The sequence below is a fragment of the Scomber scombrus genome, chromosome 4 (genome assembly GCF_963691925.1).
Source record: "Scomber scombrus chromosome 4, fScoSco1.1, whole genome shotgun sequence".
NCBI lineage: Eukaryota > Metazoa > Chordata > Actinopteri > Scombriformes > Scombridae > Scomber > Scomber scombrus.
Window position 1 is genome coordinate 25,875,228 of NC_084973.1, and position 13,114 is coordinate 25,888,341.

Consider the following 13,114-nt stretch of genomic DNA (forward strand, 5'->3'; position numbering starts at 1 on the left):
TGACAGCCATGGGGAAAACAAAGATCCTGCATAAGAGACTGAATGAACACAGGAAACTCACAATATCAGATGTCTGCGAAGGCCAGATTAAAACCGGTCACAACATTACCTGGGAAGACATCAAAGTCTTAGACCAGGAGTCAGCAGACGATCTGAGAATGATGGAAACAGAGACTATTTTAAAGGGAAAACAATCTCCTGTCCGTGTACAACTACCTGTTATCACATAGAAGAAGTGCAGTACTTCGTTCAGGTGATGACACTTAAGCCACTTCCACTCAAAACTTACTCCTGGTAAACCACAATCTTATTGGATTCATAGTAAGGCTCACATCTTAAACTAGACTAGAAGTTGCCATACAAAAATCATTTATGAATGCCTGCCCTCATCTTTTCCTCTTTGTTTCATTACCTCACCTCCTTTACATCTCTTTCTGCCTCTTTCTTTCTTCCTGTCCTCCCGTTTATTGTTTTTCATTATCTTTTCTGCCTCTCTTTACTCTTCTTTGTTCCCATCGCCTCATCCGTACACCCCTCTCTACATCGCTAGCCTCTCGCTGACTCTCCAAAGGCAGGGTCTGGCCACATAGAGCCACTAATGGGCTCTCTAACAGGGAGGCTGGCTGGAGATGTGGGAATGCACCACAGCAACACCACCCCTACAAAGAGCGGTGAGAGGCACTTTCAGCCGAGAGAAATACGGGGTGTGCAGCACTGTTCTTCATATTCTTGCCCAGATGGAGCTTTGAGAGGGAGATGTGTCATATATTCGACGCATTGCAGTTTGCACATCTGTGTGTGTACCTGTATGGTTGCTGTATATATGCATGAGTAGAAGAAGTATATGTTTTTCTTAGGCGTTACAGAGCCCCATGAGAGCATTTTGCAGTTACACACTGCTAAACAAGAAGCGGAGGATACTCATACATTTAGAGTATTGTTACATTTTTCTCTAAAAATCCGGAGGTTGTTGTTAAAGTAAAGATATATGCAACCATTATGACTGAGATCAGGGAGAAGGATTACAGATTATGCTCATGCTTTTTCAAAGAAAATATGTTGTTCCAGTTTGTGAGTCATCAGGAATTATGTAATTGGCAGACATGGACATTCATTTACTTTACAGTCTAGGCAGTTAATACACCACATAACTGGAGAAATAGAGAGCATCCTAAGTGAATGTATGTTGCTCTGTGGTGTAATGGAGGAGGAAGGAAACTAATGCAAGTTAATAGAATTTTTCACTACAGGCTCTTGGGATTGCAGTCCATGAGTTGCAATGAGGATGAGTCATACAATTCGGAGGCAGCCGGTCGGTCCTTTGTGCCGCAATATACACACATTATCCAGACCGCCCCTCTAGACAAGTCCACACACACACACACACACACACACACACACACACACACACACACACACACACACACACACACACACACACACACACACACACACACACACACACGCACGCACACACACACTGACACGCACAGACTTACATACTCATACAAATATTTTCACATGAAGAATTTCTTGAATATGAGTCCCTCTGTTGATCAGGCTAATAGTGTTGATCTTTGCTTTGCACGACAGGTCTCCTTGGTGCCTTTCCTCTGTAATCTTTGATAGCTTAAAGGAATGTCCCCATGCTTTGCCTTGAGACAGCTTCACATGCAAACAAACACCTAATTGGCTTCAAATGCCATCAGTAAAAAAAAAAAGAAAAAAGGAAAGGAAAGAAAGGGAAAAAAAACGAGGAGAGGGAGGCAGAGAATATGCGAGAAAGCAGATCGGAGGAGGAGGCGAGAGGAAAGGGAGAGTCAGGGATGTGTGGGGGAGAAGAGGGACATGGCATAACATGAGAGAAAATCAGGGTGAGGAAAGAGTGGTGACGACAGGAGGTGAAGAAGAAACGCTGTCATGTCGAGAAGAAAGAAGCAGATGCAACAGGGAATCGAAACGACCAGAGGAGGCATTGACCGAACCCCCAGCACCCATCTTCCTGAAGACCCCTGGGTGGTCCTTATTGGCTGCTAACTAATTAGCTAACTCTGATTCCTACTGATTACACTGCAAGAATGTCCACAATCCCTCAACTCAAAAGTCAAGATTCAAAAGGGACACTGCATATATTGAGCATAGTCATTGCCCTTTCGCCAAATCCTGTTTACAAGTGGCAGTAAGATTGACCAGCTACTGTCCCAGTGGCATTTCATTGCCATTTAGCCCAAAGAGGCAACACATCTAGAGGTAATTAGTCCAATTATGGGGCTGTTATCTGCCTTTCTCAAAGCCTCACCGCATGTTAAGATTGGCCCATTAATGGGGCTGGGGAGTGCTATTTGCATTAATCACTGCCGAGGAGAATCAGTTGTAAATGTTCTTGGTGCATTGTTTGGTTTGAAAATTGATGCAGAGATGGGGGTTATTCAGGTGAGAGAAGAGAGTGAAAGATTGATGATACAGCTCTCAAATTACAACTGAAATAGTTGTGCATAAACTCGGACCAGTGTTGGCTCGTACACGCGTAGAAACACTGATCTATAAAGATTCATTAATGGAAGAGTTTGACATTTTGGGAAATTAGTTTATTCCTTCTCTGTTCACCTTCATTTAGAGTCAGAGAGGAAGATTGATACCACCATAATGTGTGCATTAAATATTATTTTCTCAGTCAGCTTCTAACTATGATTGATGAATTCCCACATGAACACACTTTGTTTCATCCAAAAAAGATTTGGTTAATTTTACATGAAAGGTAACTTATTTATCTGTTTTCTCTTTGCTCCTCTCACATACTTGCATGCACCAATTTGGCTTTAGAAACATTTGAATAAGACAGCTGGAAGGTTGTTTGGTTCCTGTCAATCAAATCTGAGGAACATCACTCCCACACAGTCATGATAAGAAGATTATTTTAGATTAGTATAGATTAGAGTTTTTGAGTGTCCTAACTTTAAATAATACCAATAAGATTTTAAGCTTTGATTGTTGCTTATTCAGTCATTATTTGAAGTTAATATTTCTAAGATATGAGGCAGAGTGTTCAGGGACTTTAAAGATCCCTTTCAGGCATGATTTAAGATATGTAAAAATACTCTATTTTGAATAAGAATGTGTATTTCCTTGTTAAAATCCCTAAAATGACAGCCTCTCTGTTCCCACTCCTTCGCCCTCTTCCAAAATCAATGAATATGCAAATATTTTTCTTTTCAAAAGTTTAACTGCTGGACATAAGTGTATTGTACCGGAGGCTTCAAGTTTCCTCATAACAGTTGCACAAGTTGCATAGTGGACCACGATTAGCTCCAAACTAGTGATGCCATAAATTGTAGGTACCAGCCTTGAACTCATATTTAAGATGAATTCAGAGAAACTTTCAGGTGAATGTAAAAACAGCCTTTTTGTGTCAAACTCTGCACATACGTACATCATTCTGCACTCTGAAGCTCAAACATCCGTCTGTAGGAACAATAAGACAACAACACATTTTTGAGTGGTTGACTATGGAGTGATACTATGGAAGTATGGAGCTAGAGCTAGAAGGCCATTATCTTAGCATAAAGACTAGAAGAAAGAATCAACTGCTTGGCTCTGTCTCAAAAATCAATCACACATCCAAAGCTCATTAATTAACACCGGGTAATTTGTTTAATCAATACACATCCAGGAGTATAAAAATGTCTCTCAACAGTGCTGATTCTTAAGTAATGATTCTTTTTTCCCCTCTGTCTGGGATAAGAACTTTAAAGGAATAGTTCAACATTTTGGGAACAATGCTTGCTCACTTTTTTGCTGATAGATGAGAAAATCGACACCACTCTCAGCCAGCAGCTGGTTAGCTTATCTTAGCATTAAGACAGGAAGCAGTGGAAAACTGCTAGCCTGGCTCTGTGCAAAGGTGACAGTCCTCTACCTTGTATCTTGTTCATTTTATCTGGTACAAAAATAGAAGCATACAAATTACAATTAACCATTTTATGGGGGGTTGTGTACTGGACTATTCATTGGTCAGTTGCCAGGCAACTAGTGGAGACTCCAGGAAGTTAGTTCTCCCAAACTTAACTTGAAAATTAAGTCACATGATCATACTATAAAGAGAAAATGGTTACTGCTATTGTTGAAGTTCAAATCTCACTACACACTCTATCTTTCAAGCTTTTAAGTCCCATTTTCAAATTAGAGGCAGTAATCCAGCAAATTAGAGCAGACATCCAGCAGAAATGTCTAGTCGAGACGCACTCTGTCAAATTATACAATTATACACTTCACAGTTGGGCTGGAGAATGTGACATTGATTGCTTGCTCATAGCACCGTCAACTTGTTTTTGTACAACTGAGAATGAAAAGTAGCTGTACATGCGTTATGATCGTCACTATGATACAGTTTAAATGACTTAATCTGTCTCAAAGAAAAACAGATACAGGAGTAGGAATGCTTTCACTGAACCACAATATCAGCAAGCTACTGCCCTGTTTAAATGTCTTTTAGCCAATAGACATCATGATGAACTGCAGGACTTTTTTCAATCAAAGCTCCTCATGAAAATCAACTTTTAAAACTTATTCTCTAACAAGCACAGACCACAAACATTTGACTAACTTAAATCTCAGCTCTCAGAGGGTTTATGCTCAGCCTGTGTTCTTCGTCTCATTTAGCAGTGGGCAGCTTTTGGTTTGCCTAGGGTTTTTGCTTAGGTGAGATCATATGAAACAAGAAATTCACAAGACAAGTCCTGCTACTGTTTTGCTGAAGCAGTTGCTAAGATACTAGTGCTCTTGATGAATTGACTCATTACTTGAAGCAACAGTTTCATGAGTGTGATTCAAGTTCATTGCTTCCCTTGCAGAGACTTTTCACTTGGGTATCAGTTTGATGAGTGATGTCAAAAGTATTTTTAAAATGAGGCAGCCGCATGAAAGAATATATTTACCAAAGGGAAGCGCATAATTTAATTTGTTTAAAAAAAAAAAAAAATTTAAATGATTGCTTGACATAAATAAACCCATCTTGTTAGATTTAGCTAGTTATTAATTTTAAAATAGACAGTACAAATTGGCACCTTGTGTGTCAGATATTAAACACCTCTAGACCCGATCAAAAGCAATCAGCTTTCTGTTGCCTCCCATCTGCAATCCAAGGCTTGGTGGTGTGAACTCTCCAGTGGCCGTTGATTAGTTTTATTCGTTCATGTGGGGTCGAGCTGAACTTTTACATTTCTGAGTGGCTTGTTGTGGTTTTATTCCCGCTAATAAAGGAGGCTTGATTGAGCATCTCCCTCATCCTCTCCCTACATTTGTGGAAGAGTGCTCTTTTGGGCCCACTCATCCTTTCTGCATCTTGATATCTTTCTGAAGGGGTTTTTAAGGTTGCGATGTGGGCCTCTTAATGTGGGTACGGGCACAGTGTAAGTGTGGTCCTCAGGGAGCCACACGGAGGCCAAAGCACCAGTAACAGCATGATTCAAGAGGACCCTACGGGCTAATCTCCATAAATGTGAATTACAGCTAGGTGCTGTCAATAGGCTGTATATTCATGAGACTAATCACTCCTCACAAATCTGATCTGTATTTCTGGAACCTCAATCAATATAAAAAATAACAGCAAATATAAGTAATGATACTTAATGTCTTAAAAAAGCAAGCTCTCATGTTTACGATGTTACATTTTGTACTTTCACTTTTCAGGTTAATTTGTATGTGCAGGGAATAGATAACCAATGCGCCATTCAGTGCTGGAAACCAGCAGGTTTCCATGCCAACCAAAGACAACACCAGATTTACTGATGGAAAACTTCAGCCACAGAGCAGGAACTAAGCCGTTTCAACACCCTTTATCATACGTTTGCTCATGTTGGTGTAATAATGTGTCATAATGTAAATCAAACTAAAGATTTGCAAAATTAACTTCTGGTTCTAGAGGTATTTGATATTGAATCTGTCAACGTTCCTTAACGTGGTAGCTCCTGGATAATTTAACAATACTAATGTTTCATATTGTGGACATCAGTTTTAACTGTGTGTCTGAGAAATTATGTTGTATTGCTTTACATACTACAATACCCAAGAACCTCAGCAGCTGTGGCTATGGAGAAGAAACCTGTAGGTACAAATTTGAGCTATGGCAAATTCAGAATGCATTGTTGCTGTAATTGGGTTCAAAACACCACCACCTGTATATGGCTCTGTCGCTCAGCCTTGCAGGCACTTCTTTGCATTGGCCACTTGTGATATTTAGTGAAAAATCCCCCCTCAAAACTTTTTTTTGCCATATGCACCAGCCGAGCAAATGGTTCTGGGCAGGTGCTGCAGATGGTTTTCCAGAAGTTAGTGAGGATGGTGAAACTGAATCATAATACCAGAGTTGTGGGCCATAAAATCTAAAGAATGAATTATAGACACTTAAATGTTTCTCATAGCTGAGGGGAGCTATAGTGCCATTAATCATGTTATTAGTAACACCTGTGCTTTTCCTGGTATGATGTGAACATCCGCTGTGAAAAAGGTATTAATAGTATTAATTGTCTGCAAGCAACCTTTTTTTTTTACATCACACAACCAATTGCTAGTATAATAATGTAGATTAGTTAAACTTTAAACATAAATATATCCCTACAAAATGTGGGTTATATCCTTTAAGGAATTATCAGGGTGTGCAATGTAATTTTAAGCCGGGTGAATGCATGTTTCCTACTGAGTTGGCCTTTTTTTTACTCATATCTGTCACTTATTAAAATCAATGAACTATATATTTTCTAGCAGGTCTGCTTTTCTTTTCGACTGATGATTCAACATCCAAGTTTCATGCACATCCAAACCTTCAAGTGCTCTAACTATCGGTCACCTAACACTGTCTACACAGAAGATGAACAGGACTTTTACTAACGCACGTGAATGCCTGAAATAACTCCTTCCACTTTCCTTTGCTCAATTCATGGTGAGAACATGATGCAGATGCCATATACAGTACTATATGTAACCTATACAGTGTTTCAAAGATCAATAGGGCTCATTTTGCTCTCCTAATCAAACATGTAACCTTTGCTTTTAATTACACAAACAGAACACAAAGGATGGCATCTATTTGCTGCTGTATTAGCGACTATTATCACATTTAACAGGGCACTCATTACACCTCTACTTATGTTAAAATAAAACGTTTTTCTATATTTTATTCACAACAAACTCAAATAACAACCTGCAGACTTTTAACATTATGTGTGGGTTTTTTGTAGTCTTTAACAATACATTTAAGAACCTCCAGTCACGATGACTAAAATATGCCCTTTTTGAAATTCTTATATATTACGTCCCTTGTGACAATGCAGTCTTCTTTCCTCGCGGCCTCTTTATCATAACATTATCGAATGAAAAAGGCTGTTGCCTTCTTTTGCCCCCCAAGTTTTGAAATTCCACTGGGACCTATTACGGGTGATGTTTTTCCTGGTTCATTTGATGTTGTTGGTGTTGATATTGTGTTTGAAGTTTGTGTTTATTGATGCTCATAGTTCCTTAGAGACAATGTCACAAGGAGGAAAAATAATGACACACAAACAAGAAAAAAAAAGAAAAAAAAGGAGTTGTTGACAGAAATTTGCATTAATGGCCGCTTGGCAGTCAGTTGCCATTTTGAAGACTGTGGGGTCAATTTTACCCACACTCAGTCATGCATGAGATACTGCATCTGCTGCTACCCAGGTTCCACCAACATTATGACTTTTTTTTGCTGAACAGCCTTTTCGCTTTCCATAACTGCAGATGGAAAGACAAGTAGACTATTTCAAACTATTTCAGCAGTCTCTCTGCCAAATCAATAAAAACATTTTTCTTTTGTTTCTTTCTGAAGAACAACTTGATGAGGATAAATTGCACAGTAACGGAGGTAAAGTATTGTCATCTGAGCTCAAAAACACTTAATTTTGGCTGCTTATGTTCAAGCTTTTGCCTCTGCTCTTCTTTCTTTCTCATTGAAAAAAAAGTTTCTCCAGAAGTCGGCTTGTGTTATGACTCATGCAGCTTTGCTCTTCTGTTTTGGCGCACTCCTCCATTTTTCTCACTCTCGTGCTCAATCCATTCATGCTTAATCTGCTCCACATCAGTATATTTGAATACTACCGCATTACTAATACATTTGCATCAAATAACAGCAAAGTTAATTCCAAACCGAGCACATTTGCTGGTCCTTAATGTCCGCTTGCTGCTAAGATTTCTCTTACTGCTGCAATCAAGATGTAGAGCTAATAGATGTTTTAGTATTAACTGCATGGCAAGAAACAATTTACTTTAACTTGCAACACCATATTACACCCAAATGTTCACCCAAATTATGAAAAAAAAGTGGTATCTAGACATGCAGATAAGTTTTTGTTTTATTTGTGCAGGTTTTAAGATATGAAACACAGTATCTACAATGACGTGTGAGTGCTGAAAAATAATTAAAAATGAAACTGAAACATAAGAACTCAGTTTCAACAGATTTCATAAAGACTTTCTTCAGCAGAAAGTGCTTCAGGTGAAAATTGTTTCACAGCCAGGTCTGTGGATTATCCAGAGTAACCTGGACATTGTTACTGATGAGTTGCTATTGAATTGTTTTGGATATGATATTTTAGTGCTATGAGCACCACAAATACAATTCCATTCACCTTCACTATGTTGAGATGTAGCAGACAGATAAGTGAGTGAAATCTCAAAACCTGGGCAAATAAACTATCTGCATGGCTTGGTACAAGAAGTAAGAACATCTTAATTTGGGTGAATTGACTCTTTAACATGTATTTTATACAGTATTTTGCAGTATTTTGTGTTAAAATCAGTCTGTACCTCTGTTCTCATTTGACAGGGAGCCAGACAAAGCAGGACTGGTCCATCCAGTGGCCCACCTCTGAGTCAGGTAAAGAAAACACTCCGGTGTGCCAGCCAGAGGCCAGTCAATGGATCCGGTTCCAGCTCTCCCAAAGCCCCAAAGTCCAGTCCAAGTACAACCAGCACATGTGCCACAGCCCCCAGGCCCTGCCCCCCCCATTTTATGCCGATCGACTCACTGTCGACAGCCCCGCCACAGGGCTTTTCCCTCCTTTGGACTTTGGTCATCGTTCCCTGCCCCCATCACCCCGCCAGAGGCATTTTGGCCACACGCCTCCTCGGACTCCCTTGGTGGTCAACACCATGACCCCTCCTGGCACTCCCCCCATGCGGCGAAGGAATAAAGTGAAGGCCCCAGGAACGCCTCCTCCACCAAGCCGCAAGCTTATCCATCTGTTGCCGGGCTTCACCGCACTGCACCGCAGCAAATCCCACGAGTTCCAGCTGGGGAACCGTTTGGATGAAACCCAGACACCAAAGTAAGTCTATTTCTCTCATGGATTTTTAATTGCAAGCAATGGTGACCATTTTGGAGTTTTGTGTGTTTATTTAAAGGCCCAATCCACCTTCCAATCAAAATAAACATGTCACACTACCAAAAATTCCAAAACATAGAAATGAAATCAGCTGTCAGTCCCAAATTGATTGACGTGGCCCTTTAGAGATTAAAAGTAATTAAGGTTTTCTAATGCTGTTAAATGTTTGTCTACACCTGTAATATTTTTATAATGGCATATTTTTTTTCCACTTATGATCTGTTCCCAAATACACAATATTATTTTTCTTAGCTCAGATTTATATGTTCATATGTTTCTCTATCAGAAAGGTTTCACATATTGTAAATATGGTAAACAAGTCCCCACTTGCAGGTACCATATCTGATATCTGCAATTAAATCAGTTACATGTTAACTCATTACATTACAGACATTTAGTTCTAGCTTTCCAGTTGAACAACGAGGGGTCTGTTACTGATTAAGTTGAAGAAATCCTTAAGTTGTGTCACAGATATTATTAAATGCTGAACTGATGACTAGCAGGGCTGTCGAACTCAGAGAAATTAGCTAAAGTGGCTAAATGTGTCTCAATTTCCAGTAATTATGCTGTAACATTAACTGAGATTGGAATAAATTCCTAAACACTAAAATACAGAAGAAGAAAAAAAGAAACACAGTGACATCCATTTTGTTGTTTTGTTGTTAGTTGCCTAGCAACAGTCTGCATGTAGCATACAACACTTGAAACCCAAGCATATTATCATGGATGTATTCTTGTGCCGCATATATAACTTAATCAGTCCAAATTGAAATAAGTAATAGAACCATTAAAATAAAAGAAATGACTTGAGCTCCTTGGCTTTGGCGATCCACTATCCTCCCACTCTTTTGTCATGAAGGTGACGTTTTCTAATTTCTATTATAGTAAAAAGTATGGGCGCTGGTAAATACATTAAATGTCCTTTTATCCCAAAAGTTGAAAAGAAAGCAAGTGAAGTACACATAATGAAGCCCTGCAGGGTGGAAATGGATGAACCTGGTGAGAGAGTAACCGCCCATATGGCACGCTCTAAGAAGTAAAGCGAAAGCACCCACAAGGAGGCAGGGATCATTTCATTGGTCAACAGTACACCTGTTATTCTTTTCCTTGGGGGGATTTGACAGGGTTATTGCACAAAAAACCTGAGAACAGTGCAGAAATCTGAGAGCAGAAGTTTCACATGAGCACAGAAGCAGCCTGAGTGTGAGAAGGGCTGAAGCTGAAAATCGGGGAAATCGACAATATACCTGAGTGTATACATACAGTTTGAACAGAAGCACAAGCAGGGGCTATTTGTGTGTGAAGGCAAGGTTTGAGGGACAGAATTACAAAATCAGAATGTGAAATCAATAAATCATGCTCACAAAAATAGGAAAAAAACCCATTAGCTGGTGGCATTTGTTGATAATGAAGCTTGTTATTGATGAAAAACAAGGCCTCAATATCTGTAAAATCCTCTCAAATTGTATTTTTTTGTTGTTGCAATGTTAATTAGCAGAGATGAAAGCATAAATGTGCATTATTCACACAAACATTTTAATGAATAAAACATATTATATATATGATTAGTTTATAGTGTTATGAGACATAGTTTTGGTTGCAGCAGTAGCACAATGCACTTCTGTCAGGTGTATTTGCACGGTTGCATTGGCATATGATTGTATTTTATGATAAGCTCTTTTACAGAATTCTCAGTTGATAAATGAGGCTTTGAGTATTTAATTTATTTATAATAAAGCCTCATTTTGTCTTCAAAGTATTCAACCTTTAAAGACACATTGGGTATGTGTAGAAGGCCTATGAGGTGAAATCAATGAAAATATTACGCCAAATATTGTTATGATCTGGAGGCTGTGTGGTTCACATTGAACAGATTTGTTTGACTGTCTGGACAATCTTGTGTATAAAGTTTCTTAGAGACCATATTCTGCTGTAAGTTAGCGCTGGTCAGTCAATTTCAGCAGATGGCCTGCCTGAAGCGAACATTCAGAGATTCAGCGCTTCCTCTCTCCTGATTTGTACTAGGTCTCACAGCGTAATTCCATCTGATCCATGTTGTACAGAAAGGAAGTTGGGGCCCCACCTTTCCTCTCAGCAGTTTTACTAGAACATAATCTTCCACCAGAGCCCAATCAGATTAATTCCTAGGAGGACATCATTGCCCATGAAGAACCAATGGTCTGTCGGTAGAGATAAGGGGCCTCGGGGCTGAGTTCCTGACCGGCCATGCCTGCGTCTGGTGCTATGCTGATCAGATTTGGCCACGAACAGGGTCCACCACTGCTAGGTAATCAGGAACTAGAGTCTGCCTCAGGAGAGCTGCACTCATTTTGATAATGCCATTAGATGACAGTGCCCTATCACTGCTACACTTGGTAAGTTAATATTTGGGAGTTGTCCTCTGCTTTTACGACGGCCATCTGGGTTATATTTGGTGTGTCCTTGGTTGCGGACTGGGCTACAGCCACACACGTCCGTACGCGTGGGTGTGCATATGTGTGTATCTGCACAGTGAGGAGTGGATCATAGCTGCAGTGAATAGGCTCAAACGGCATTAGAGAATTGATTACCGGTCCCTGAGCGCTGATAGACTGCAGGCTGTGAGTTGAGCCCCTCTAATCAATGGCCTGTGTGTGCCTGGAAATGTTGCAACTCATCGAGACAGGGCAGATCTGCTGGCTTCTCTGATAGCCAAGTACCTCTCATAATACATCATAATTGGTCGGAGGATGGTGCTGGCAAGCATCAAGTTGGTGATTCAGTTCTGGCATGGGGTGCACGCACTGGTTTGTTTCTGTATGCGCAAGGGAATTGGCCTCATAGCAAAGATGGCATCTGTTTTTTTTTTTTTTCTTGATGCAGTAGAAAATACCTGAAGTTTGAAGTCTTAAAGTAGTACATTGTTATACATCCTGCGTTAACATTAACATTCCTATCCTTGTTTTCACCCATTATGGCTCACTGTTGGGATGAAAAACAAGTTCACTGGAGCAAACCAACCCTGAAAAAAATTTCTAAAATATCCCACAAAAGGCTATTTCATACTTTAATGGCTGCTTTTACTCTGACACCCTATTCCTTCCATACTACCCATATTTCCACCTATTACCAACCTCAGGATTTTAATAAGCTCGCAGTGCTCTTTAGGTCCTCATTTTCTCTCGCTTAATTGCCTGGCACTGTGGCCAGAACACAATAACCAGGGATTACCCTTTAACCCTAAGAGACATTTTTTTCCCTTTATCTCATTATCCCAACTCCCAATATCTCATTATCGCAGCACAATACAGCACAGAGACTATGTAGATGAATGTGTAACAATACCTAGCATACCATGTTGAATGAAAACTCAGGTTTGGTTTTGCCACTGGTAGATAAGTGACCTTTTTTTTTTCTTATGCAGTAATTGCATGTTGTCCTTTTTGTTTGGAAACATTCAAGTATTTCTATTAACTCCAGAGATAAAAGATTACTGAATTGCTTCACCATACTGTACATTATACATAAACATGAATCAAAGTTAATCATATCCTGCTTTTCTGGAGCATTTTCTCTTCTTAGTATTTCATTACAAGGTGGAAACTGGAGAATTAAAGTGAAAGTGTGTTGGATTTTCAAATATGGATAATATCGATGTTTTAGCTTAGTACATAATTCTTAAAATGATTATTAAGATTGTTTAGCAAAGTTTGTTACATTGTGCATAATCTCTT

At 39.5% G+C, this 13,114-nt stretch overlaps 1 protein-coding gene across 2 annotated transcripts in view; it reads left to right on the plus strand.

Annotated features, from left to right (window-relative positions):
- ksr2 (kinase suppressor of ras 2) overlaps positions 1 to 13,114 on the plus strand; it is a 97,240-nt gene that overhangs the window by 20,868 nt on the left and 63,258 nt on the right. The window contains exons 4-5 of one of the 2 annotated variants that reach the window (XM_062416985.1): positions 7,847 to 7,882; positions 8,843 to 9,344. In XM_062416985.1, the coding sequence (XP_062272969.1) occupies positions 7,847 to 7,882; positions 8,843 to 9,344 (538 nt within the window). The remainder of the gene's footprint in view (positions 1 to 7,846; positions 7,883 to 8,842; positions 9,345 to 13,114) is intronic. The other variant, XM_062416986.1, reaches the window with a different exon arrangement.